This window comes from Pseudorasbora parva, chromosome 17 (genome assembly GCF_024679245.1).
Source record: "Pseudorasbora parva isolate DD20220531a chromosome 17, ASM2467924v1, whole genome shotgun sequence".
Classification (NCBI taxonomy): domain Eukaryota; kingdom Metazoa; phylum Chordata; class Actinopteri; order Cypriniformes; family Gobionidae; genus Pseudorasbora; species Pseudorasbora parva.
In genome coordinates, this window is record NC_090188.1 from 31,487,273 (window position 1) to 31,515,011 (window position 27,739).

Genomic DNA, 27,739 nt, shown 5'->3' on the forward strand with positions numbered 1-27,739 from the left:
AATTATCCCATATGAATCCCATATGGGGCCTGACTGGGGCTAATGTGGGGCCCAAATGAGCAACACATATAAGACCCATATTGGTCTCACTTATGACATTTATATGGGCTAATTCATACAGGGTCCACATAGAACCCGCGGACAAATTAACCCATATAAATGTCACATAGAATCTAAGTGGGGCCTAAATAGGCAACATTCATAATCATACATTGGCGCACAATATTCATCTGCTTGACTATTAAACTGGTCACTCATCTACAAAAATTAATAAAAAAAAGAAATACATGTAAAAGTTCAGTATATCAAGTTCTTTATTTTAATTCATATTCATTTTATTTCATTATAATTCATATACTTTTCAATAAAAGTTTTTGTAAAGTGTCAAACACCAACATTACCAGTTTATTTTAAAACAGGGTGATTCTCTCACAACAGCTCGTTTTACATAACCAAAGTTATGGAACAGATAAATATCAAGTTGAGTTTGACACCACTGGTTTAAATCAACAGAAGAGAGAGAAAAGATTTTAATACTTTGGGTGAACAATCTTTTAAAAAAAGAAACACTTAAAGGAATAGTTCACCCAAAAATGAAAATTTGACATTTATCTGCTTACCCCCAGGCCATCCAAGGTGTAGGTGTGTTTGCTTCTTCAGTAGAACACAAATGAAGATTTTTAACTCCAACTGTTGGTGTGTGTCAGTCATATAAATATGTCAACAGGGTCTAATTCTATTAAAGGGTTAGTTCACGCAAAAATGAAATTGATGTCATTACACAGGGTATATGCAGGAATCCTGAAGTTAATTTCAAGACCTTTTTAAGACTTTCTCAAAATATTTTAAGACCTCATCGCACCAAGTTCTAATCGGCAACAAACCTTTAATAAACAGTTGTAGTCGAATGTCGACTTAAAATCTCTATCGTAGGCCAGTTTTGTATCGTTTATATTGCATATCTGTTTCGCAACGTAAGGAGGACGACACATCCCCTAACTGCGCATTTCGCAAAATACATGACGTCACCCGTAGACAGTGCTCGCCAGGGATGGAAATTAACTTTTTTCAAAGTCTACCACTCAATGTTTTTACCAGCCACTTTTTTGTTTTTAACTGACAATGTGTAATTGCATGTGAAAATTAATACTACAAGCTCTACAATACTTAAGCAGTTTATTTAATCTCAAGTCTCAATGAAATACTGACATTTTCACAATGATTTGTGGTCTTTTATGGCTTCCAGTTTTATGGTTTTTAGTCCCAACAATTAAACTATTCATTCTGGCATCTTTGAAGCGTGTTGACGACACACTGAGCAGAACATTGTCAGTAGGGATGCACCGTAATCAAAATTCTTGGCTGAAACCAAAAAAGAAGAAACCAAAGCCGAAAACTGAAAAAAATTTAAATAAATTCAAACTAAAATGTTTAACTCGACCTCACTCATGTGTAAATTAAAAAATAATGTTCATGCCTACTGGCCTGCAGAAAGAATTGAATAAAGTAATCAAATGTAAAATAACTGCATATTTAACTGTTTAAATGAAAGATTAATCCTTATTAAACTTACAAAAGCTATTCACTCAAGAGCATTGTTTAATGTCAAACTAAATATAAGGACATCACTCAGGCAGCAGTAAAGGCTACTGTGCCTTTAAGACCTGATGCAGGGATATGCTCGTCTTTCTCGACTGTGCACACTATACAGTTCACAGGCATATTCAGACGATGTCTGCTAGGATACTCATCAAGATGGACATGTTGACATTCTTCTTGTGTGAATTTGTCCGTTTAAGCGCAAGACTTGAAAGAGAACTTAATATTTGCGCGCTGTGAGACTCGCGCGCGCTCTCGGATGATGCACAGCGTCAGATCTTCTCACAGAGCGCGCGAGTCTCACAGCGCGTCTTCACGCGAGTGATGACGGAGAAAACAACTGGTCATATGCGCACATACGGCAGCACTCGCATGCATTGAACAAAGTTTACAAAGAGGTGAAACAGCTCGGTAGGTGAAGCGAGTTTACCCGCCACAACTCAAAATCAGCCGCATTTGGCAGGTGGCGGTGCTAATGTCCGTCCCTGGCGCGCGCACTCCGAAACGATTTCAGATTGAGAGCCCCGTTGTTTTTCAATACTTATGAGGATGAAAATAAATATATTCATAAATACTTTTTGGAGTCAAACTCTTTTGACAAAGCTTGAACAAAATACTTTCAAAATTTAAGACTTTATAAAGCTGTGATAAGACTTTTTAATACTTTATAAGGGTCTTAATTTTCCCAAAATTGATTTATCACCTTTTAAGACTTTTCAAGACCCCGCGGATACCCTGTTAAAGGACAACTCCGGTGAGAAATGAACCTAGGGGTAATTAACAGATGGTTACAGAGTAGATCGTTCTCTGGGATGCGTTTTCATGGAAATCGAATGTAAAGAGTTTATCTCTAAAAACAGATTAGCTTATAACACTAGTCTATGGGGCACAGAGTAGTGAAATTAAACCGCTAGTTAATACCACTAACAAGGCTAAAAATAGCCTCACACTAACACAGTAGCATAATGAGGGTCCCTACATGCAAACCGAAGCATTGAGAACTTTGTAAGAGTACAAACAATTTAATAAGAAGATACTTTATAAACACAATGCATTACGCGTTCACGGACAGGCACCATCTTGGAAAACAATCTCGACCAGTCGAGCCACGAGCGCTCTGCTAAGTGATGAACTGTTACTTGGAATCTCATATGGTCCGTTGTTTCTGGAAGAAAACCCTGAACACAACAGAGAAAATAAAAAAATAAAAATATCTATGTTATTACATTTCACAATGTTTTTTATGAAATTATTTGGCCCGCCCCGCACCACTGTATATATTTTTACAACCCGCCCCGCACCCGGGGTCCACAGGTTATGAGACGACCCGTGCATCACTAGTTCAGGGCTATCAGGGTTGTCATGTCAACAAATGCACGCGCGATGGCATCCCCTGTTGTAGGATGACCGCTCTTACGACAGTCGTTGAGGACATTATTTTTTCCCAACTGTAGGGGGACCCCGAGAGCAAAAGTTACCAAGTGCGGCTTTAATCTGTTTGTACTCTTACAAAGTTCTGAATGCTGAAACGCATCCCAGAGAACGATCTACTCGGTAACCCTCTGTAATTACACCTAGGGGCATTTCTCACAGGAGTTGTCCATTAATGACTCACCCTAATGTCGTTCCACACCCGTAAGACCTCCGTTCATCTTCACACACAGTTTAAGATATTTTATATTTAGTCCGAGAGCGTATGCAAGTGTATGCACACTATACTGTCCATGTCCAGAAAGGGAATAAAAACATCATCACAGTAGTCCATATGAGACATCAGTGGGTTAATCAGAATCTCTTGAAGCATCGGAAATATATTTGGGTCCAAAAATAACAAAAACTATGACTTTATTCAGCATTGTCTTCTCTTCCGCGTTTGTTTTAAAGCTCAAATAAAGATTCAAAAGGTCATGAATCAGCGGATTGACTCATGATTCGGATCGCCAATGTCACGTGATTTCAGCAGTTTGACACGCGATCCAAATCATGAGTCAATCCGCTGATTCATGACCTTTTGAATCTTCATTTGAGCTTTAAAAACAAACGCGGAAGAGAAGCCAATGCTGAATAAAGTCATAGTTTTTGTTATTTTTGGACCCAAATATATTTCCGTTGCTTCAGGAGACTCTAATTAACCCACTGATGTCTCATATGGACTACTGTGATGATGTTTTTATTCCCGTTCTGGAAATGGACAGTATAGTGTGCATACACTTGCATACGCTCTCGGACTAAATATAAAATATCTTAAACTGTGTGTGAAGATGAGCGGAGGTCTTACGGGTGTGGAACGACATTAGGGTGAGGAGTTAATGACAGACATTTCATTTTTGAGTGAACTAACCCTTTAAATAAATAAAAAACATGCAGACAACTTCAAATTAAACCACATTGATGTCTTAAGACACAAAACGATCGGTTTGTGCGATAAACCTAACAGTATTTATATCGTTTTTTAACCTCAAATACAACACCATGCCCAACAGCCCTTATATGTCACTCACTTCTGGTGTTTGTGTAAACTACGCCAGATCATGTAGAGACCTCACACACAGGAAGTGATGTCTCTAGACTAGATTATATACATTGACCTTAATTTCAGGGCTGTTGGGCATGGTGTTGTATTTTAGGTAAAAAATTATATAAATAAATACTGTTCGGTTTATCGCACAAACCGATCGATTCGTGTCTTAAGACATCAATGAGTTTTAATTTAAAGTTGTCTGTGCATGTTTTTTATTTATTTAATAGAATTAGACCCTGTTGACATATTTATATGACTGACACACACCAACAGTTGGAGTTAAAAATCTTAATTTGTGTTCTACTGAAGAAGCAAACACACCTACACCTTGGGTAAGCAGATAAATGTCAAATTTTCATTTTTGGGTGAACTATCCCTCAACGACAAAACAGTTTAACTTACAATACAGTATTACAATGTTTGGTCTCAAGAATTTTAATGGATGGACACAAAACTGATCACAGTCCTGAAGACTGCTGTGACCTGCTTGCTCTCGTTCCGCCCCTGCCTCTAGCCCCCGTGGACCATTTTGAGAGTGCCTTTTCTATGTCTTTCTCGTTCGCAGTCTTGGTCATCGCATTCTTCTTCAGACCACCTATAAAACAAAAGCTTACACATATAATCATCTGAAATGTCCAGTTACATACTTTTACCTTGTACTGTGTCCTTGTGAGGTGTACATACAGTGCCCTCTAAAATTATTGACACCCCTGTTTAAGATGGGGTCGTGGACTTCTAAACATTTTTTTTTTTATATAAACATAAAACCCAAATATATAAAAAAGAGAAAAATCTTAACCTTTCATTTACATATTGTAGACATGTTGTGAACGATGTACTCTTTTATTTGCTATGTATTTGCAAATTCTATGTATTAACTAAACACTAATTGAAGAAAAAAATATATGGGAGCGTTACTGGAGCGGGAGTCAATTTACCAGGAGCAGGATAGGATTTTTTTTTAAACTTTGGTCTGGGAGTGGGATGGGACAGGAGTGAAAATCCACTCCCGTGTCATCCTCTAGTGTGTGTGAGTCTGAGTGAGAGTGTGTGTGTGTGTGTGTGTGTGAGAGTGAGTTTGTGAGTGTGTGTGTTTTTAAGTGAGTTTGTGTGTGTGTGTGTGTGTGTGTGTGTGTGTGTGTGTGTGAGTGAGAGTGAGTGTGTGTCAGTGTGTGTGAGTGTGTTTGTTTTTGTGAAATATGAGGACACAAATGTGTATAATGACATGGGTATTTCACACAGGAGAGGGTGAAATATGAGGACATTGGCCATGTCCCCACTTTTCACAAAAACAAACGTGTGTGTGTGAGAGAGAGAGTTTTTGAGCGATTAAGTGCATGCACTGTATTAACTGTCTTAGTTAAGGGAATAACAGTTTAGTATGAAAAAACAGTGGATTATCCCTTTATAAACTAAGTATTTTACCATTCAAACGCGGTTATTACTAAAATTGTGAGGAAATCCAGTTTCCACTCAGGTAAAAATAGCGGCTAACGTTGGTCACAAAATGTGTAACGTTACGTGGAGCATAAATGAACAATAATATCTTACTTTAAAGGCTGGCAAGAACAAAACTACACCTTACCGTCAACAAACGTTTAAGCCTTTAACAGTTATACATTTTTAGCGATTACTTACGCGGCCAAAAAACAATATAACATCATAATATTAAAGGCTATATCATTGTAAAGGTAATTTAAACGTTCAAAACAGTGTTCTCAATACTTGAAACCGTGGATAATTCAACAATTTCAAAAAAATAAAGGCATATTACCTGCTTTTCCGATCTGTCTCGACTTCTGCTGCTGAAGACTGAAACTCCTCCAGGCTGCCGCACCACTGCGCTTAGAAGAGATTGTATCCACGCGCCAGCGCGGGAATTCTTTTTGTTCGAATATTTAAAATCGTTACAGTTATAAATTAAAATGTACGCATACTTTCAGCCGAGATCAATGACATATGATATTATACGATATAATATTATGTGGGAAAAAAATCTAACTAAAATTGTGATACAGGACTACTTTGTCAAGCGGAGTTGTCAGAACGAGAGTGTACAGTATAGGTCCCATGGCCGTGAGACCGATAGAGTTTGAAAAAAGGGCGTTGTCCCTGGTAAAGCAAAAGAAAAATGCATTTTTGCATAGGCAGGGTAACATTTTAATATTGATAATTCACAAATGTTAATTTAAAATATTTTAAATGTTTAAAAAAACTTTTTATTTTATTTTATACATTCTCTTTATTTTTTTTAATTGGCACAGAAACAAAAACATTCCAATACAAATTTTGAACACTTTTATACAAATCCTGATTTAGCACTAGATTTTGACATTGTAATAATATATGGAAAAAAAACAAAGAAAATGGAAAATAAATAAAAAAATAAAACAAAAAAACTATTTGGGGAGGGAGGTTGGTGGGTTGCTTGTATTAGAATTCAATTACTGTTTTTATTTAAAATAATTGATAAAAGGCCTGCATGCTGCATACAATCTCATACGGATTCACATTATGAAACACACATGGGCCCCACATAAATTGCCCATTTGCAGCCAATGCCCACATAGAACCCATGAAGGTCCCATATGTTCAAACCCATATGGGACCCACATTATGAAACACACATGGGCCCCACATAAATTGCCCATTTGCCGCCCATGCCCACATAGAACCCATGAAGGTCCCATATGTTCAAACCCATATGGGTCCCACATTATGAAACACACATGGGCCCCACATACATTTCCCATTTGCCGCCCATGCCCACATAGAACCCATGAAGGTCCCATATGTTCAAACCCATATGGGTCCCACATTATGGAACACACATGGGACCCACATAAATTGCCCATCTGCAGCCCATGCCCAAATAGAACCCATGAAGGTCCCATATGTTCAAACCCATATGGGTCCCACATTATGAAACACACATGGGACCCACATAAATTGCCCATCTGCAGCCAATGCCCACATAGAACCCATGAAGGTCCCATATGTTCAAACCCATATGGGTCCCACATTATGGAACACACATGGGACCCACATAAATTGCCCATCTGCAGCCAATGCCCACATAGAACCCATGAAGGTCCCATATGTTCAAACCCATATGGGTCCCACATTATGGAACACACATGGGACCCACATAAATTGCCCATCTGCAGCCCATGCCCAAATAGAACCCATAAAGGTCCCATATGTTCAAACCCATATGGGTCCCACATTATGAAACACACATAGGACCCACATAAATTGCCCATTTGCCGCCCATGACCACATAGAACCCATGAAGGTCCCATATGTTCAAACCCATATGGGACCCACATTATGAAACACATATGGGACCCACATAAATTGCCCATTTGCCGCCCATGCCCACATAGAACCCATGAAGGTCCCATATGTTCAAACCCATATGGGACCCACATTATGAAACACATATGGGACCCACATAAATTGCCCATTTGCCGCCCATGCCCACATAGAACCCATGAAGGTCCCATATGTTCAAACCCATATGGGACCCACATTGTGAAAAACACATGGGCCCCACATAAATTGCCCATTTGTAGCCCATGCCCACATAGAACCCATGCTGCCCAGGTTTAACCCATATGGGCCCCACATATCAATGTTGGCTGGGGATATCCCACAATCCTGTGCGTTCCATTCAGTGAAAGTTGAGCTGGGGGGAAAGATGGCGTCTGAAAGTTACGTTTGCTGGTCCGTGTGTATGTAAAAGTATGTTTTTTACCAATATTTTGCACTTCTGCTGATGTCATTTTTAGCAAGAAATTACTAATGTAGTAATTAAAAAAAATGTTAGTTCTCATCCAAGCTCACTCTATTTTGCTGTAGATTATTAAACTGTTACTCTTCCTTAGAAGTCGGCCCGAAATCAGTTTCGTGAGGTGCCTTTATGCATAAAACGCTGCCTTACAAGCCATGGCAGCGAGGCAACAAGTCAGCTGCCTAGGTTTTCGGACGCAGCTGTTGTCTGAAGTGGCAGTGTTGCATAAATGAATGAGTACAAATACAATAAATTGTAAATAGTATTAATACTACGGCATAAAGCTGCTCCTCAGTTTCAGAATTCTGTCTAGATATTTTCATTATAAGCTGCTTCTTAAAGTAATGACTGTGAGGAAATTATGAAATCAAAATGGAATATTTTTATGGAATATTGCTGTTTTTATTATAGATGATCTATATCTCTATAATATAGATATTATATGATACACTCACCTAAAGGGTTATTAGGAACACCATACTAATACTGTGTTTGACCCCCTTTCGCCTTCAGAACTGTCTTAATTCTACGTGGCATTGATTCAACAAGGTGCTGAAAGCATTCTTTAGAAATGTTGGCCCATATTGATAGGATAGCATCTTGCAGTTGATGGAGATTCAACTGAAGCTCACGATCCACCACATCCCAAAGATGCTCTATTGGGTTGAGATCTGGTGATTGTGGGGGCCATTTTAATACAGTGAACTTATTATCATGTTCAAGAAACCAATACAAATTTTGATTTGAGCTTTGTGACATGGTGCATTATCTAGCTGGAAGTAGCCATCAGAGGATTGGTACATGGTGGTCATAAAGGGATGGACATGTTCAGAAACAATGCTCAGGTAGGCTGTGGCATTTAAACGATGCCCAAATGGCACTATGGGGCCTAAAGTGTGCCAAGAAAACATCCCCCACACCATTACACCACCACCACCAGCCTGCACAGTGGTAACAAGGCATGATGGATCGATGTTCTCATTCTGTTTACGCCAAATTCTGACTCTACCATCTGAGTGTCTCAACAGAAATCGAGACTCATCAGACCAGGCAACATTTTTCTTCAACGGTCTTCAACTGTCCAATGTTGATGAGTTTGTGCAAATTGTAGCCTCTTTTTCAAATTTGTAGTGGAGATGAGTAGTACCCGGTGGGGTCTTCTGCTGTTGTAGCCCATCCGCCTCAAGGTTGTGTGTGTTTTGGCTTCACAAATGCTTTGCTGCATACCAAGTGTTTTTTTTTTCAGTCAAAATTGCTCTTCTATCAGCTTGAATCAGTCGGCCCATTCTCCTCTGACCTCTGGCATCAACAAGGCATTTTGGCCCACAGGACATACTGGATGTTTTTACCTTTTCACACCATTCTTTGTAAACCCTAGAAATGGTTGTGCATGTAAATCCCAGTAACTGAGCAGATTGTGAAATACTCAGTCTGGCCCGTCTGGCACCAACAACGTTGCCACGCTCAAAATTGCTTAAATCACCTTTCTGTCCCATTCTGACATTCAGTTTGGAGTTCAGGAGATATTCTTGACCAGGACCACACCCCTAAATGCATTGAAGCAACTGCCATGTGATTGGTTGATTAGATAATTTCATTAATGAGAAATTGAACAGGTGTTCCGAATCCTTTTGGTGAGTGTATGTGCCCTCATAATCTTTAAATAATTTACCCTTCCTGTAGCAACATCTCTTCTGTGATGACATGTTTACTGGGATGTGGTTGGGACAACCTGTCACTCACATAAGATCGACCAATAGCAAACCAGAACCATTCAATCAATTCCCAATGGACAAAATCCAGCCCTAGGCATATATGTTTTCTAGTTCAAGAAGCCGTTATATATTAGATAGATAGATAGATAGATAGATAGATAGATAGATAGATAGACAGACAGACAGACAGACAGACAGACAGACAGACAGACAGACAGACAGACAGACAGACAGACAGACAGACAGACAGACAGACAGACAGACAGACAGACAGACAGACAGATAGATAGATAGATAGATAGATAGATAGATAGATAGATAGATAGATAGATAGATAGATAGATAGATAGATAGATAGATAGATAGATAGATAGATAGATAGATAGATAGATAGATAGATAGATAGATAGATAGATAATGATACAGGGCTCGACATTAACGCTTGTCCGCTTGTCCGGGACAAGTGGATTTTTTTAAGGGACAAGTGAAAGAGAATTTTACTTGCCCGACGGACAAGAGCCTGATTAAAAAATAACTAGCAAATCACCAAAATGCGAGAATGATTGTGCATTAATTTAGTGTAAGTGACGATTGATAGTGGTGGATAATAATATATGATGAACTGACGATAACAAGGTCTCGCTGTTGACGCTCGTGCAGCCTTTCGAGGAGAAATTACAACTCTAGAGCGTTTAAGCTGTTTCCTGAAAACAATCACCACTAAAATGACATTAATTAATTAATTAATTAATGACATTAATTAAATATAAAATTAATTAACATTCACTTACATTTACATTCACTTAAAGTCATTTACATTTTAGATGCAATATTGAGTGCTTTTATTCGATTTCAGCAGCGAAAATTGTTCACACACAGATCCGTATCGCGTCTCACAGCAACAAGTGTGTTACTGACCGATTCAGTGTTTGAATGAATCGTTTGAATGAACAACTCAAAGGCTCACTCATTAAGACGGCCACCTGCTGCCACCTACTTGAGGTTTGGTTTCATGTTTAAACATACTTTCTAACATTTCTTATGTGTCTATTCAAAACTACAAATCTCAAAACATTATTTATTTAATGTAATTTTTCAGTGTAAATTATTTAATTTTATTGTTAACAGCCCTTATAGTCTCTTAATTTAATTTAATGTATTGATCAGATTTAACAATATAACATTAAACCTGAAGCATAGCCTATATTTAATAAGATTAGGGGGGAAATGACCTTTATAAAAGGTAAAAATATCACAAATTTGAAATGATTCAATAAAAAAAATAAAAAATAAAAATTCGCAAATATGCAGATTTAAATATGTCAAAGCTGATTGAACACTGGTGAGAATATTGCTTCAGAATAAATTATAGTTACAACACACACACACACACACACACACACACACACACACACACACACACACACACACACACACACACACACACACACACTCACACACACACACAATTAAAGAAAAAATCAAACTTTTTTCCAGACAAGCAAATATTTTACTCGGACAAGTGAATGATTTGCTTGTCTGAAGAACAAGCACATGAACATGCTTAATATAATATTAATAATTATTAATATTAATAATATATATATAAAGCCCTGAGATATATATATATAAATAAATAAATAATAAAAAAAAATATATATATATATATAGATAGATAGATAGATAGATAGATAGATAGATAGATAGATAGATAGATAGATAGATAGATAGATAGATAGATAGATAGATAGATAGATAGATAGATAGATGAAAGTAGAGACCGCTGCAACTTTAATCCAGATACCAATTTTAAAATAAAACTTTGTTTTTTTGTTAAAGTTAAAAATCATGGCTGAACGTTTCATCCCACTTTAAAAGACTTCTTGTTCTCTATTGTTGTGTAGTATGCACATTTGGAATATGTACAGCACTAGGTCATCCAGATTTTTTAAGCATGGATGAAATTTGCATACTGTGTTTACATACCACTGTATATACTGAAGAAATAGTAAGAGCTGTACTTTTGTTAGCAAGCTATAACGAACATAGACTTAATCTTGCCTGCATGCTGTGATTTATGTACATTAAAAAATGAGCCTATATGCATTAAAGAAATAATTGTATAATGTATTAGAGATGAAGTCAGCAGTTCTGCATCATTGGCTTCACAGAGCAGAATTGTAAAAATTAAGAATTAAGAGGAAAACAATAAAGCTTCAAAGACCCTTTATTTTCATAGCACCAAATTAGTTTATTATCTATTATCAAAATTATATCATTTAAGTTATTATAAGAACAATGTCAGCTTGTTTTCAGAGCATTCAATGTGGTCCCATTCACATGTTCCATCTCAGGTTAAAACCCTTAGGCTACAGATTTAGCTATATTCATTAATTGACTACATGATTTTATCTCAAATTTCACACACAAAAAAATAGATGGAATACATTTTGGGAGTGTTTCAAAGGCTGCGCAAGACATAATAATCACACACAATGTCAGCATCATTTCATATTTGTCTTCATCTCTCTTTTCATTGAAATATCCCATTAGAAAGTGATACTCCCATCGAAGGCCGGGATTACAGTCGCTTGAAATCCGCCAGAACACTGAGAGCTGAATTCCAGCCGGCTGCGCCCATAACACCTCCACCTGAATGAGACGAGCTCAGATAAATGCTGGAGAACACAGGGCAGGTCATGCACGTCAAGCTCAACATTTACCTGACCTGGTTTTATGAAATGTGATATCACACTGATGTGATGACATTTCTAAACCCAATACGCACTGTTTTAGCTTTTATTTATTCAGGAACAGACCTGGATGGCTGCCACTGCCACATAAGTACAATCCTTTGACGGGTGAGTGGTAGTCTGCGACGGAGGGCAAAGGTCTCGCCAGGTAAAGCTGATCCAAGGACATTGAGCCATGAAATATATTCTGTTGCATAAAAAAATACATACATGTTTGGAATGATACGACAAGCAAATGTGCAACAATTAACTACGATTTAGAGACAAAACTATCTGATAGATTCTGTATAACTGTGAAAATTACTAACAATACATTTACAAAAAGTCCATTGTCAATGTCTATTAAATGAAATAAAATAAAAAAGTCATACCCCTCCAGTGAGACCAAAGATCCTTTCAAGATCAGGAGGGGTCAGGATGTCTTTGCCCACTATTGACTTTTTGAATCCAGGTGCGTAACGTTCAACCCAGTCAAATGCTGCGAAACGGGAAACAAAGAAGCAATTACAACAAAGATCTTATTACTTCAAGACATGTGATATCACTGTGGTAGCACAAACAGTGTCACTGTGTTTAAAAAGCAAGTATTTCATGCCCGCCTATCAGAGTGGGAATGGTTGTGTGGGAATGTTGGGGCGGTCTTAACCTGTTAACTGTCACCCCCCTTTTTGAAAATATACATGAAAATTCACTATCCAAACTTAAATGGTTACAATTCAGGAATGCTTTGGAATATAGACATACACTTGGTATCTTTGTAAAGAAGACAGTCAGCAGAGTATTGCTCAAGTGAAATCCCTTCAAAAAAAATTAAAGTATAAAAAAGTTATGGAAGTTTAAATTTACTGTAAATCAAATATACTGTACTAGATATTTAATATAAAATATATATGTTACAAAATAATTTGTACTCTAAATTGACTATCAAATCAAAGCCATATGTCTAAATAATTTTTGTTCCAAATTTGAAGTTGATATCACAAAAATTGAAGTTCCCATGAGATTTTGTTTAGGTGTTGTACCACAAATAGCCACCGGGTGTCATAGAAATTCCTTAGATTTGTTTAATGCAATTTCCTGTGTCAAAATTATATATATTTTTTTCCAAATATCACAAAACAGTTTGTAGATATAGAACCGTGAGACTCAGACCTTTCCGACGATATGAGTTTTGTCAAGATTAGAAAAGGTTTTCATTATGAAGTAGTTAAATAATTATGAAATATGACCCCGCTAGAATAATTTAGAGCACCGTTTCCATGGTAACGCAAGGTCCGATTTCAAAACGGTTTTCACAGGATGAATCTTGAGATAGTTTGTCAACATTAGATCAGAATAAATATAGGAATTGTTTTAAACATGCAGTGGCAAATGGGCCCAGCGGTGGGCCAGTAACCCTTAACAGGTTAAAAATGCACAAAATATCACAAAAGAATCTAGACAACAAACGTTGTTTTAATATTATAAATTGTATATTTTATATTATATATTTCTGAAGGATCATTTAATTTAGTTTAATGTGTTTTTTTGATTGAATTAATGCATTCTTATAAAAAGAAAAAAAAATGCATTTAATAGAAGAAAAAAATACTTGGTAGTATTGGTAGTATTATATCAGTGTATTGTCTGTGTCAATCATTAATATCATTTTAAGTAATCTTATTACTTTTTTATGTAACAAGTAAAGTAATGCACTTTAATTTTCAGTTTAAATAATTTGTTTTCACATGTTTACACTACTGAATTAAAATGATTCTTCTTTATAAAGTAGCCACTTAGACATGCGCACTCATGCGTGTGCGGAAACAGACAGTACAAAAGCAACAAAACACATGACTTTCAACTTACAATAAAAAGATTTGTACAGTAGGTAATATAACTCGTAATGTTAAGAGAACTTCTGTTTGTCATACATAGTTCTAGGGGTCAGGAAATATTCGAAGTGCTCAGAAGATTAATATTCAGTATAGTAATATTCTAAATGTGTTTTTAAAGGAAAATAAAGGCGTACATTATTGTCACGAGTGTGTGCAGGAAGGAAGATGAAGACAGGCCAATACAATTCCAAATGTGATTTAATCTCAAAGAATGGCAAGACAGGTAGACAGGCATCAGCGCAGCACAGTCGACATAGACAATACCATACACTGAAACTGAACTGAACATATGATGGTGACTGATGAGTGCACAGCTGAACGTGATTAGTGATTGACGGATGCGGGAGATGACAAAACATGAGTCCAAACTAACGTGAATGTGACAGTTATGTGACAGTTATATAGACTATGTTGTTTCATGCATTACTGCATTAAACACTTCCAAAAAAGAACTTGAACTTAAATTAAAACAAAAAAAAAATTTCCAGCGCAGTTTCACGAAAAATTAATAGACAGAGAGTCTTGAAAACCAATGCGTTTGTGAGTCTTGAAAACTTACGGGTGTGAAATGTGAATTTTGTTGTAGAATGCATGCGTGTGACTCTCGTAAAATAACTGAAGTGTGAACGTAAGTAACCGTATTAAAGACTCAACTGTACTTAGTTTTGACAACTGTATTCTGCTTATGTGTGAACATGGACTAAATGTAATACGAGCAACATTGTAACTGTAACAGGCTTTGTTGTTGAATGCATTACTGAACATAAATATAATGTAAACGCATAACTTTCCATATAAAAGTAATTAATGCTTTATTCCAGGCAGATCGGATTTTGGATTATTCCCACCTCCTTCAAGGAAATAAATTGGAACGCCACTCAAAGTCGGATATTCTCTGTGTGAACGATCTCAGCCACATTTGACGTCACTTGTGCGTCCTGCTTCCAATGAATATGAACGCAAAAACAAACTTTGACATCAGACATTAAGTTTGTGTGATGTTATCTTCATTCATCAGCTGTTTTCAAAGCGAAATTACGTTTTTTTTATTCTGTTTTGCCATAATTGACACAAAAACACAATATGTTACATTAAGTACACAATAAGTATGCCATTGTCGACATTATCTGGTTAACATTATCCGGTTAACTTGATGTGCGATTGACTGGAACTCACTGAGGTCTGAAGTAAGACATTTAATTTGGGATATTCCCATGTCCAATCAATGTTCACACTGTCGGTTTTGTGGATTGACAACCGCATTTACTTGAGCCACAAGTTCATCCATTAAATCTTCATCCACCCATTTTATACCTGGGTGGAGAGCAAAGCCCTTGAGTCGCGCGTAGAACTCAAAACTGATGGGAACACCTCCGGTGGAGAACAGACGCTTGGCTTCCATTACAGATTTGTGCAAAACTTTTTGCAATATTTTCTAAATGTCATTAAAAATCTATTGCAAAATTACGGCGTTTCCATTAAACAATGTTATGTGACTAAACTGTAATTTTTCCTCTTGCAATGTCATTCCAAAAACCAAGGTGACAGATGTTGGTAGTTTTATGTATATCCCATGTATATCCTTCCTATTATGAGGTCACGTATGAGGTGTTTCTGGGAGGTTATTGCAAAGTCCCTTTAAGACAAGTCATTTCTCTTAGCGGCCATCTTTGAAATGCCTCTCGGGCATGCAAGTGCAGCTCCTATCTCTTTGGATGGGGAAACATTCAATTCATCCAAACTGTTCGCCATGCTTATGATTAAATCTGTCTGACAACAAGTTTCTAAAACACTCAAATCATGACAGTAAAAAGCATTTTTAAATCTGCACTATGTAACTTTTCCGTCTGGTAGAGGGCGCCTATTCAAAAAAAGGCCTAGTTTGATGACGCCAAGTTTGAGCTCAGAATCTTGGGACATGTGGTTTTCACCTCACAGCCACTGAAAAAGAATCAGGATAGGATTGCTGAGAGAAAATTCTCATGGTGCCCCCCTCAGCACTTGGTGCCCTACGCGCAGCGTGCGATGCGCGTGGTGGGAGCGAGTATTCCCATAATTATTTAGTCTTATATGAGCTTAATAGAACTCTGTCTCATCTTCTGTCCAGACATACTGCACCATCTTTAAATAGTGATCATGTGACTTTTACGTATGTCAGGTGTCCTGTAAATGCAAAAAAACTATTATAGTTCTACAGTGCAGTGCAGTGCTCTATGTGATATGACATGTGATATGTGATATGACAGACAACTAGTTGTCCAGTCCGGCTGCATTCACACAATGAGTTTTACAAGAAAGCGGCTGTGAGTGCTGAAAATGTATGGGTGTGAATTCAGTTACAGAATGCAGTTGTTACTTTTGTAAATAATGGAAGTGTGAACGTAACCCTATTAAGGATTCAACAAATAAAGAACTGACAACTGTATTCTGCTGCTGTGTGAACATGGACTAAAAATCAGTATTGTAACACATTACTTTTAAAAGTAAATTTCCCCAACAATGTAAGACTCCCGAGACCTTTTATACACAAGCCTTATGTCTAGGTACCTATGTCAGCAAATCTCTCCCTATCCTCATCGGTCCAAGCACGGTGACCCTCCAGCAAATATGGGGTAAACTGGATGAAGAGAGACACCACATGGCAGCCGGGGGGCGCTAGAGTCGGATCTAGCACTGAGGGAATGGTCATTTCCATCATTGGCCTAAAGAAAAAGACCAGAAGATGAATAAGGAAATATGTAAATGTATGTGGTTTGGTGTAATGGATGGAAAACCATCACCATAAACCCCAAACCAGAACAACAGATGTGCTGTCTGTGAAACCCTGCTCGTGACTTGCAAATTCAGATATCCTGATGCCTTCATGTGTGTGTAATGTGCAAATATTAGTTGTTCCATTATAAGCAGCAGTGCCAGGTTTTGCCAACCTGGAGGATGGGCGTCCCTGCTGGCCCTCCATGTATGCCTTCTCCAGCACCTCCACACTCTCACAGTTCAAGTGGATTGAACATTGATGATGTGGCCCTGGTTTTCCATCCACACTATTCGGAGCAGCCAGGAAATTAGGCAGCTTGTCCACAGCCACTGTTCATTTGCAAAAACAGAGATAGATAACCCAAACCAACAACTTTACAGGGGGAAAAAAATAAAAAATTAAACCACATGAATTACAGTTATTGCAAGGCAGCACTGTTTATATTCCTCAAATATTCAGGTTAGATATTTGCTCTACATATCAACCTTTAGAAACTAATTTAGACCGACCTCATTTTTGCCTGAGTTGTTTTGTTTTAAAAAACATTATCCTCAGGTTCACAGACAAGGCATAAGCTAGTCCTAGACTAAAATGCATATTTGACGATGGATATATCGTCAGTGGCTCAGTGCCATTGTTTTGTCTCAAGATGCACATCATAAGGCATGATTTTTAATCAAACTAAGGCTTGATCTAAGCCCTGTCTGTGAAACCAATCCTATACTTTTTAACGAATTACAGTGCTGTCAATGCTGTTTTAAAAAAAAAAGGGTTATTTTGTAATATTTTTTTTTGTAATAATGTAATAAGTTACACTCCAATTTAATTTAACTTAAAGGCATCTCATTTCCTAGCTTTTTAAGTTAATTTAAGGCATTATTTAACGAATTTAAAAGGGTTAGTTCTCCCAAAAATGTTAATTATCCCATAATTTACTCACCCCCAAGTCATCCTTGGTGCATAAGAAATTCTTCTTTCAGACGAATAAAATCAGAGTTATATTAAAAAAGTCCTGGCTAAACCTAGCATTATAAGTAAACCTAGCATTATAAGTAAACCTAGCATTATAAGTAAACCTAGCGTTTATTAAGTCCATAAGTGCATCTATCATCATTAGGGCTGTAACGATATGCGATATGAAATCGAAATCGCAATATGCAGGTCCACGAACCTATATCGCGATGTGAGAAGGCAGAATCGCGACACACCCCTTCCAACTCCCAGAATTATCCTTCCTGTCCAGGTCCAATTTTTAAGTCAGCAGTATGGCAACATTTCGGCTACCCGGTGGAGAACAAGGATGGCAATCGTGTAGTTGACAAGACCCACACAATTTGCCGTAAGTGTTTCAAGAAGCTTCCCCAACTGGCCGGCAACACAACCAACATGCAGATGCCGGAGACACACTGATAGATTATATTTTTCCCCTCAAAATATCTTTTGAACTGTTTTGTTTCCCCCCAATATCGAGGTTTGTATCGTACCGTGGGTCAAAAATCGTGATACGAACCGAATCGTAGGTTTGGTGTATCGTTACAGCCCTAATCATCATATAACTGCTCCACACCACTTCACCGGAAGCCAATTCAACTTATGGCAAAAGAGTAACCCCTGACGCGAAGTACAGGAGCATCGTAAGCTTTGACGCCTCTCGTGGACAGGCCTGGGCAACAAGCTTAAGCCCTTCTTCTCTAAAATATAGAAATCTTCCGCCATTTCTCTTTAAAAATGCTAGTTTTAGACTTCTAATTCATGACCATTGTGTTGTTTTGCTCTATCTTCTGCACTTCTGCGTTTGTCAATAGTATTTACAGTATATACATATATATATATATATATATATATATATATATATATATATATATATATATATATATATATATATATATATACATACATACAGTATAGTATATACATTTATATATAGTATATAGTATATATATATATATATATATATATATATATATATATATATATATATATATATATATATATATATATATATATATATATATATATATATATATATATATATATATGTCATTACGCATGCGTCAAGGGTCAAGGATCAAAGGTTACTCTTTCCCCGTAAATCGAAGCATATGGCTTTCCACCAGAAGTTAGTTATTTTAGTCTATACAGTTTTAAATATAGATATTTTTTTAGACAAAGTATTATCCCCAGGAGCTGTGTGGAGCAGTTATATGATGGATGGATGCACTTTTATGGACTTCCCAAACTTAATAATCCACTGCCGTTATAATGCTTGGAAGAGCCAGGATGACTTGAGGGCGAGTAAATCATGGGCTAATTTTCATTTTTGGGTGAACTTACCATTTAAGACGGCTCTTATGAGAATACTCGACACACAACTTGTGTGTTATTGTTCATTCAAGCGAGAATAAGTCTGTTCGGGTGATACTGGTGTACCTCTTTCTGTGCATCGTGTTTGTGTCACATGATAGACAGGACATTCACAGACAGATTTGGATGAATAAGAGCCTGATCAAGGCCAAGAATGATCGGAAAAAAAGATGCAGCATTATTTGCGTTACATATTTGAAATGGTTAAACTGAAGAAATTAAACATCATCATCAATTCCAGTTGGTCTTCTTTCATGCTTTTATAGCATAATGAATTACCTTTGTTCTTGTCTTGCTTGCTTGCTCAGTGTCAAGATAACAACAAAGCTTCCTTGAGTGTTTACACAGGACCAACACACTTGTTTTGCTGCCTTGCAAACTGTTATTTTTTTATTTATTTTTTATGAGAAAATGTATATTTAGTTCAATGAAATGAAGCGTTAAATTATCTGTAATCATACCGTTTATCTTGGTAACAGGAGAGGTGTAGTCAATCTGATCTACGGCTGTGATGAATGCCTCTGGCAGGACATCCTTTACCAGGACAACCACAGACATCAATTATTCAGAATTGTCATTGACATTTAAGTAAAACGGTTGTTAATTTTTCCACATTATTTAATATTATTGTTATTATTATTATTTTACATTGGACCAATAAAAAATAGGTTCAATTGGGATTCTTAATTTTTGCCTGTGTTTACTGTAAACTGAACTAACACACTCACATGTTGACAGTGCTGTCAGTTAAAGAATAGGGTCACTCCTTGAGTAAACACAGATAGTGTGACTTGCTCAAGACTACAACAGCAGTCGACAGAATGGGATGACTAACTGTGGAAGGAATGACCTAGAAATTTCTATAATCATGAGGTCATATCTAAATGCACTAATGTAAAACCAATTCTCTTAGTTGCTTTTAAACATGTAAAAATGAGAACTGGCATGATCTCGGGACATACCATCAGGGTTGTACCTGTGGGGTGAGCTGTTTGAAGGTGACGTAGGGAGTGGCGTTGGACAGAACCACTTTGCTACGGACTTCAGTTCCATCTGTCAGCACAACACCCTTGGCAGACCCATCCTGACCAATAAGGACTCGTTCAACATCCTACAGGCCCCCAGGAAGGCGACAGATTAATATACATGGGACAACCGGTTCCTTTGAATGAATTCCATTGAATGATTCCTAGTACGGGAACAATGGCTAAAAAAAAGTGCTACACCTTCTTCCTGAATACTTACTCTGTTGGTAAAAATATCTGCTCCGAGAGAACGGGCGGAGCGGGCGATTGATTGAGACACTCCACCCATTCCTCCCTCCACGTAACCCCAGGCACCTTTCTCCTTCTCCAGCTCACCCATGACATGGTGCAGCAGGACATATCTACAAGTTTAAGCACAGTTTATCATACAGTGTCCACAACGTCAATTACAGGATGTTCTGAATCAGTTCGAACACATTTCAAAAAGTATCCTCACCCACTTCCAGGATTATTTGGGCTTGTGTTTGCGCCAATCACAGAGTCAGTGGCTAATGTGGCTATCAATGGCTCTGATTCAAACCAGCGATTAAGCACCTACAGACAACAAAAGCTGACATTTCAACAAAGAATGCTCCTAATGCTGTGTGCATTTCGTAAAACATCCTTAAACTCACAAATAATTAATTTCTTAGGCAATGCTAAAAATAAATGATGCATTTTTTATCTGTATTTTTGTATTGTATAGATAAAACTTTTAAATATAGACCCACTACATATAAAAAGTTTGGAATAATTAAGAATTTCAATGCTTTTGAAAGTTTATTTTACTCACCAAGACTACATATATTTTTTCAAAAAAAGATACTTGCTGTCAAATACATTCAAAAAATGTAATGTATTGCTTTTCTGACAAAGTCGGTATATAACTCACCTTCATAACTGGAGCTGTAACAAGTTCATAGAAATCTGGTATATTTTTTCCCAACTTTAACCCTTTAAACATAGAAGCACATGGATTTGACTTTAATGCCCCTCAATAAGGCCTAGTTTTATAAGACTCTCTGGCTTATTTCAGCAGTAGCAGAATAATTGAGGAAAATCTGGTTTATTGTCTGTTATATAACCATGAAGCATCATTACCACACTTCACCAAAGGTTTCAAACCCCTCAGGGCAGATATTCTCTTTCTCAAAGAGCTGTGAGTCAGTCCTGGAATGTCCACGGGTGGAGCATCTAAAAGAGGGTGGATGGCACATGCCAGTCTTTCCAAATAGGTTAAAAAATCGGGGAAGGCCTTGTGATAGGGCAGAGAAAATATATTTATATTAAATCCATACAAAATCCATATTAATTCATATAGATTCCATATTCAGTTTGATGGAAAGTGCTTTGCAAAAAATCTAAGTTGACATAAAACCTTGGCATCTTTCTCTGAGAATTTGCCAATCTCTTGCTGGGTCATTGCCAGGTCAGCTCCAAGCAGTAAAGACCGTGGTGGCCGCCCTTCCACACCATCCTCCAGCATGGGGGTAAATGAATAGGGGTCCCTCATGTACACCTTCAGGCCGTGTTTCTGCACAGAAAGACACACCGCTGTCATCTTAGCATAAAAGAAAAAAGTAATGAATCATTCGCCACTTGTTTCGGTCACACTTTATAATAGGCGTCTTTAACTATGTACTTACATAGTAACTTTAAAATAAAAATAACTGTGGTATGTGTGAGTTAATGTAAGGGAAGGCTCAACAGTGTCATTATGCATTATGTAATTACATGCAGGTATTTTTTTTTAAATATAACAAAACAAAATGTACACAATAAGCACATTGTAACAAATGATTGATCGTGCAAAGTAGTTATGAACATGTCATATAAAGTAGTTGAATACATCTCATATAAAGTGGAACCATTGTTTCTTTCCCTTGTGAAAAAGAAGTGTGCTCAATGTATTGAATGTGCACTTGTAGTGTACTTTAAATCTCACAAGTATATTTAAAAAAAAAAATGCAACTTAAAGAAAGTACAATTGTATGTTTCTTAAGTCACACGTTTTACTTGTAAATTATTTTATTTTAATAATATTTTGTCAATCTTTAAGTACACTTATTTTGATGTGTTGACAAAAATGCTAAAACTAATTTGGGTATAATTTGAACTAGTCTGTTATTTGATATTACATGTAGGCCCAGTTCAAACAGACAGGACTAAGACCTAGCCAGGAGTAGGCCTTAGTTAAATTAGGACATTTAAATAGCTCTTATAAACGTGCCTTAGAAAAAAGAAGAAGAAAAAAAAACATTACTGGTGTGCATCTTGAGAGAAAACAATGGCACTGACATTATTTTAAGATATGGCAAGCTGCTTTTAGTTAAAAACAGCTCAAGTATGTATTTTTTATCTGGGACTTGCTTAAAGGACAACTCCGGTGAAAAATGAACCTGCGGTAATTAACACATGGTTACTGAGTAGCTCGTTCTCAGGGATGCGTTTTCATGAAGTAAAATTAAATCGCTAGTTAATACCACTAACAAGGCTCAAAGTAGCCTCACACTAACACGGTAGCATAATGAGGGTCACTACTTGCAAATAATATAAAGATAGTACATTACACGTTTACAGACAGAAGCCATCTTGGAAAACAGTCTCGACCAGTTGAGCCACGAACGCTGTGAAGTGAGCTGTTCGACAGGAATTAAGTTTGTGAAATCTAATTACATGGAAATGCATGAATTATATATGTTTATTAAAATATATGGTTGACTAACTAAAAGGGAAGAAGGCGTCCCATATGAGATTACAAGTCCCAGTTCATCATTTAGCACAGTGTTCGTGGCTCGACTGGTCGAGACTGTTTTCCAAGATGGCTCCTGTCTGTAAACGCATAATGTACTTTCTTTATAAAGTATCTTCTTATTAACTGTTTGTACACTTACAAAGTTCTCAATGCTTCGGTTTGCATGTAGGGACCCTCATTATGCTACCGTGTTAGTGTGAGGCTACTTTGAGCCTTGTTAGTGGTATTAACTAGCAATTTAATTTAACTTATTCTATGTCCCATATTAGCATTATAAGCTAATCTGTTTTTAGAGGTAAAACTCTTTACATTCGAATTTCATGAAAACGCATCCCATAGAACGAGTCAGTAACTATGTGTTAATTACCCCTAGGTTCATTTTTCACCAGAGTTGTCCTTTAAGCCATGTCTGTGAAACCAGGGGTAAAAGTTTAAATGTACTAAATTGCAACTTCGTCATTAAAAATTTAATTGATAAAAAATATATATATTTATTTTTAAACATAATAAACATTAAACTTTGTTCTTGTTTTGCCACCTCGAGAAAAACAAATTTCTTTGTTCTTGCAGAGTATGTCCAAGCTTAATCCAAAACCAAGTGACAAGAAACCAGGGAAACTGCTCTGAAATGCAGTGATACAACTAACAAGATTTAAGGTTGCAACATACTCCACAAGAACAGAGAAAAAATGTCTCGCTCCCAGGGCCGCAAGAACAAAATGATGTCATTTTGTTCTTGCAGCCCTGGTTTAGGAGTTCTCGCAGCTTGTTCTCGACACATCGCCTGAGCAGAACTTTTTTCTTGCGGGTGTCCAAGAACTATTGTGTGATTGGTCATACATTTAAAGTGGGCGTGGTTAATGCAGGGAAACGCAGATGATCGGCACCTGCTTTTCTCTTGAAGTATGTATTAAGTAATATACTGGCCAGAATGAACTTTGTTCTTGTTCTTGCCACCTTGAGAAAACAAACTAATTTATTTGTTCTTGCAGAGTATGTTCCAAGCTTTAGCAATGAGTGACAGAATAGATGAGAAAAATGAGACACAGGTGGATGTAATCAGGAACCAGGCAGTGAGTGTGGGGAATGTAGTGTGTGGTGATATGGCAGGAGTGCCCCCTGATGGACTACACTCACACTGGTGATCATGACAGCCATTATAATAATTGGATTAGCCAGGCCATTTTTAATATAACTCAGATTGTATTTGTCTGAAAGAAGAAATGTCATATACACAGGATGATTGGAGAGTGAGTAAATCATGGGCTAATTTTAATTTTTGGGTGAACTATCCCTTTAAGTATGTCAAACATCAAAAAAGTTCAGCTAATTGCATTTAATAAATAAAATGTAAACTATAATGAATGTTCATATAATTGCAAACAACATTACATTCAGTTCCCATTTTAGTATAATCTTTTAAAGTAGGCCTATATAATTTTCCAAATAAATACTCTTTTTAAAAGCATATGCTAAAGTGTACTTCTTTTTCACAAGGTTTGTCAGGTCTGTCTAAAGTGAGAGAAGAGAATGGGGCATGTAACACTGAAAAGAACATCACCTTGAGCTCCAGGTCCTGGTAAATGTGTGGACGCAGTAAACTGAGCAGATAGGAGGCTCTGGAAAAGTGGAACCCTGAACATAAAAATACACAGGCCATTTGCACAGGCTGTTGTTGAAAATAAGAACTTGTTCTTTAGTAACTTGCCTGGTTAAATATATATCATGCAAACTACAGTGATCCAACCCAGAATTGTAATACTTCTTTTGGGTCAATCATCAACCTAAACCTAAAATGCTTAGACAACATACCGGATGAGATCTGATGAATTTGTAATTACGTATGAAACAAAAGTGCTTTGGGAACCAGATATTTGGCCAGTCTAGGGATTCAGGCAACCTTGGTCTGGGTGATCAACCAGAACTCACACCTGGAATAATCTCTTCAGATACAGCTGCTCCTCCAAGGACATGTCTGCGCTCCAGGACTGCTGTTCTCAGCCCTCCCTTTTGCAGATATGCTGACTGGGAAAATTACAGCAGAATGTTTCTTGAGATTAAACTGTTCAACAACCATACAGTATAGCTTATGAGAACACATTTTGTGTGTACTTACAGCGATAAGGCCATTGTGACCTAAAAAAATGATAAAAGAAAGAGATGTTAGGCTATTCAAAAGTCTAAATTCTACAATCATTTACTATTTTTTGAATAACTGGTTAGGCTAACACCCGATGAATGTAGCGTTTTCTCCTAAAACAGGATGATTAATGAAACAGTGTGACTGTGGTTAAGTATGCAGGAGTTTGAGACAAACATGTTTATTAATGATACGAATAGTAGCCTAAAGGGTAGAACACTGCATGTTTTAATTTAAAGCACATAAACTTTAATTCCTGCAGGGGGAGCATGTAGGCTCGACAAGGCGAATTCCTTATTCAAGTGCATTCAAATCTTTGGACGTTTTTGGTCTCACTGTGTAAACAGAAAATCCAAATAGTTTAAAACTATCGATACCAAAGATTAGCATATGGTATACAAATGCAAATTCCCTCATGTTTCTATCAAATTATTTAAACAAAAACAATCCTCACGGCGACTCAAATGCTCAAGCCCGATTGTGATTGGCGCCCTTTCTGAGGCGCGCTGAGAAAAGTAACACTTCCCACTTGACCAAGTTGTCTATTCGCTACTTCCATAACACGCTGAATAATAATTTATTGTTAGACAGTGACACTGGGAAATGTAAAATAAAAAATACACAATAAGGAGTTCACAAAAATACATATATTTATTTAGAACCATGATATTATATAACACCAGAAATAAGGCATGTGTAGTAAGCCCCGCCTATTTAAGCACTCAAATTTCGTGGAACTAATAATGCTACATTTTGATTGTTTCTTTAGGCCGTGCGAATGTCCGTAGCCTACCTGCGCCGATAATAACCGCGTCATATTGAGGTTTGAGTGCAGTGCTGCAGTGGCTGCAGCGTCGTGCCACTGAAATAAACCCTCTGTGCGCGCGACCTGCCCTGGCAGCCGCAGACATGACGAGTCTTGACAGCCCTCAACATAAAGCTCAAACTCCACAACTCCTAAAGGGGGGAGACTCCAAGTGCAATGTACTACTTTCCTTACAAAGAACATCCCGCCCCCACATATAAAAAAATAAATAATATCTCAACAACTAGGCCTAAAGCTCAGGGGCCTGCAAGGGAGAGCTAGGGGCAGGCTTGTGCACAATTCAGAATTGAATTGAGAATGACTCCCAAATTCCAATTCAATTCTTGAATTTAAATTGAAAAACAGGATATGGAATTACAATTCGAATTTGAATTAAAGGAAGCAGAATACCCATCTTGCCATAGCAACATTCTGTTGAGAGAATCTTTAGTGTTGCAGAAAAAATCTTCAGACCAGAACGGTGCAGACTCAGTGATAAAACATTTGAATATAATTCAATGGATATAAATAATTAAGCAAATAAAATTGGAACAAAACTAATTAAACAGCAGAGAGGGGGTACACTCTAAAAAACGGTGCTATATAGTGCTAAAAGTGGTTCTTTGGCTTGTAATAATGGGGAAACCACTTTAAGTGCTGTATAGCACCAAATCTCGGTGATTCAGTGGTTCTTCAACAGTTCTTCACCAGTTCTTTGGGATGACTGAGGTGCTATATAGCACCGTTACCATATACAGAACCTGTTAAGCCCCTGTATGGTTCTTCAGTGGTTCTTCAGTGTTTTTTGGGGGTGATAAAGGTGCTATATAGCACCACTGCTGTACAAAGAACCTTTCAAGCCCCTTTAAAGGTTCTTTAGACACCAAATAACTACTTTTGGTGCCATTTAGCACCATTATTGAGGAAGAAGTAAAATGCGATATGGCACCTCTTATGGATTCTACATAGCACCATTTGACAAAGGTGCTATAGAGCACTTTTAAAGATATGGTGCTATTTGGCACCAAAAGTGGTTCCCCTATGATACAAGCCAAGAACCACTTTTAGTGCCAAATAGCACCATTTTTTAAAAAAAAAATTTTTAGAGTGTAATTTATTTCAATGTATCTTAGAACTAAATATATGCAGGGTTGAGGATTGACAAAAAAATTCATCATGGGCCTTGTAATTTTCACACAAAAAAATTAAGGTGATAATTAAAAATAGTATGTATATTTTTTATATTTTTTTTTATATATATATTATTTATAAGAAAATTGTGGTTGAGTGTTGTATAGAACTAAAACCAAGAGATACACTTTCCTATTTTTTAAGGAAATGTAAGTAATTTTGAGGCTTGAATTGAGGAACTGATTAAGCTGATAAAATGAAGGAAAATAACATTACTTGTTTTAAGTAATTTTTTTAAGTAATTAATTTTAAGAGAATTAGCTCAATTGTACAGTTTTATTTAGAGACACAATTGTTAGTTCACAGCATGCTTTGCATATGGCTGAAAATGGAGATTAATAATGCAATTAAGTGTTTTTTACTGTAATTTTTGAGTGAAGGGAAACATCTGCCAATTCTGAAACATCTGAAATTCCAAAGCTGCCAAAATAATAAATAAATACACA

General features: G+C 36.9%; 1 protein-coding gene across 1 annotated transcript; it reads right to left on the minus strand.

The window, feature by feature from the left end:
- Window positions 1-11,837: 11,837 nt before the first annotated feature.
- On the minus strand, window positions 11,838-26,283 carry pyroxd2 (pyridine nucleotide-disulphide oxidoreductase domain 2). The gene is made up of 16 exons (XM_067421876.1): window positions 26,091-26,283; window positions 25,274-25,293; window positions 25,089-25,182; window positions 24,719-24,792; window positions 21,781-21,936; window positions 21,504-21,657; window positions 21,295-21,356; window positions 20,860-20,957; window positions 20,623-20,764; window positions 20,354-20,488; window positions 19,839-19,911; window positions 17,186-17,342; window positions 16,806-16,960; window positions 12,753-12,859; window positions 12,448-12,568; window positions 11,838-12,280 (listed from the first exon to the last, which is right to left on the minus strand). The coding sequence occupies exons 1-16, from the start codon at window positions 26,206-26,208 to the stop codon at window positions 12,210-12,212; spliced, it is 1,737 nt and encodes a 578-aa protein (XP_067277977.1). The 5' UTR covers window positions 26,209-26,283; the 3' UTR covers window positions 11,838-12,209.
- Between the last annotated feature and the right edge of the window lie 1,456 nt (window positions 26,284-27,739).

What these genes read in the sequence shown, in the direction of transcription:
- pyroxd2 (XM_067421876.1), bottom strand. Translation starts at nt 26,208, where the DNA reads ATGTCTGCGGCTGCCAGGGCAGGTCGCGCGCACAGAGGGTTTATTTCA. An exon ending in TTACAGCTCCAGTTATGAAG is followed by an intron (nt 20,958 to 21,294) that starts GTGAGTTATATA and finishes TGTTGTCTGTAG; the next exon opens with GTGCTTAATCGCTGGTTTGA. An exon ending in CAGATATTTTTACCAACAGA is followed by an intron (nt 20,489 to 20,622) that starts GTAAGTATTCAG and finishes GGGGGCCTGTAG; the next exon opens with GATGTTGAACGAGTCCTTAT.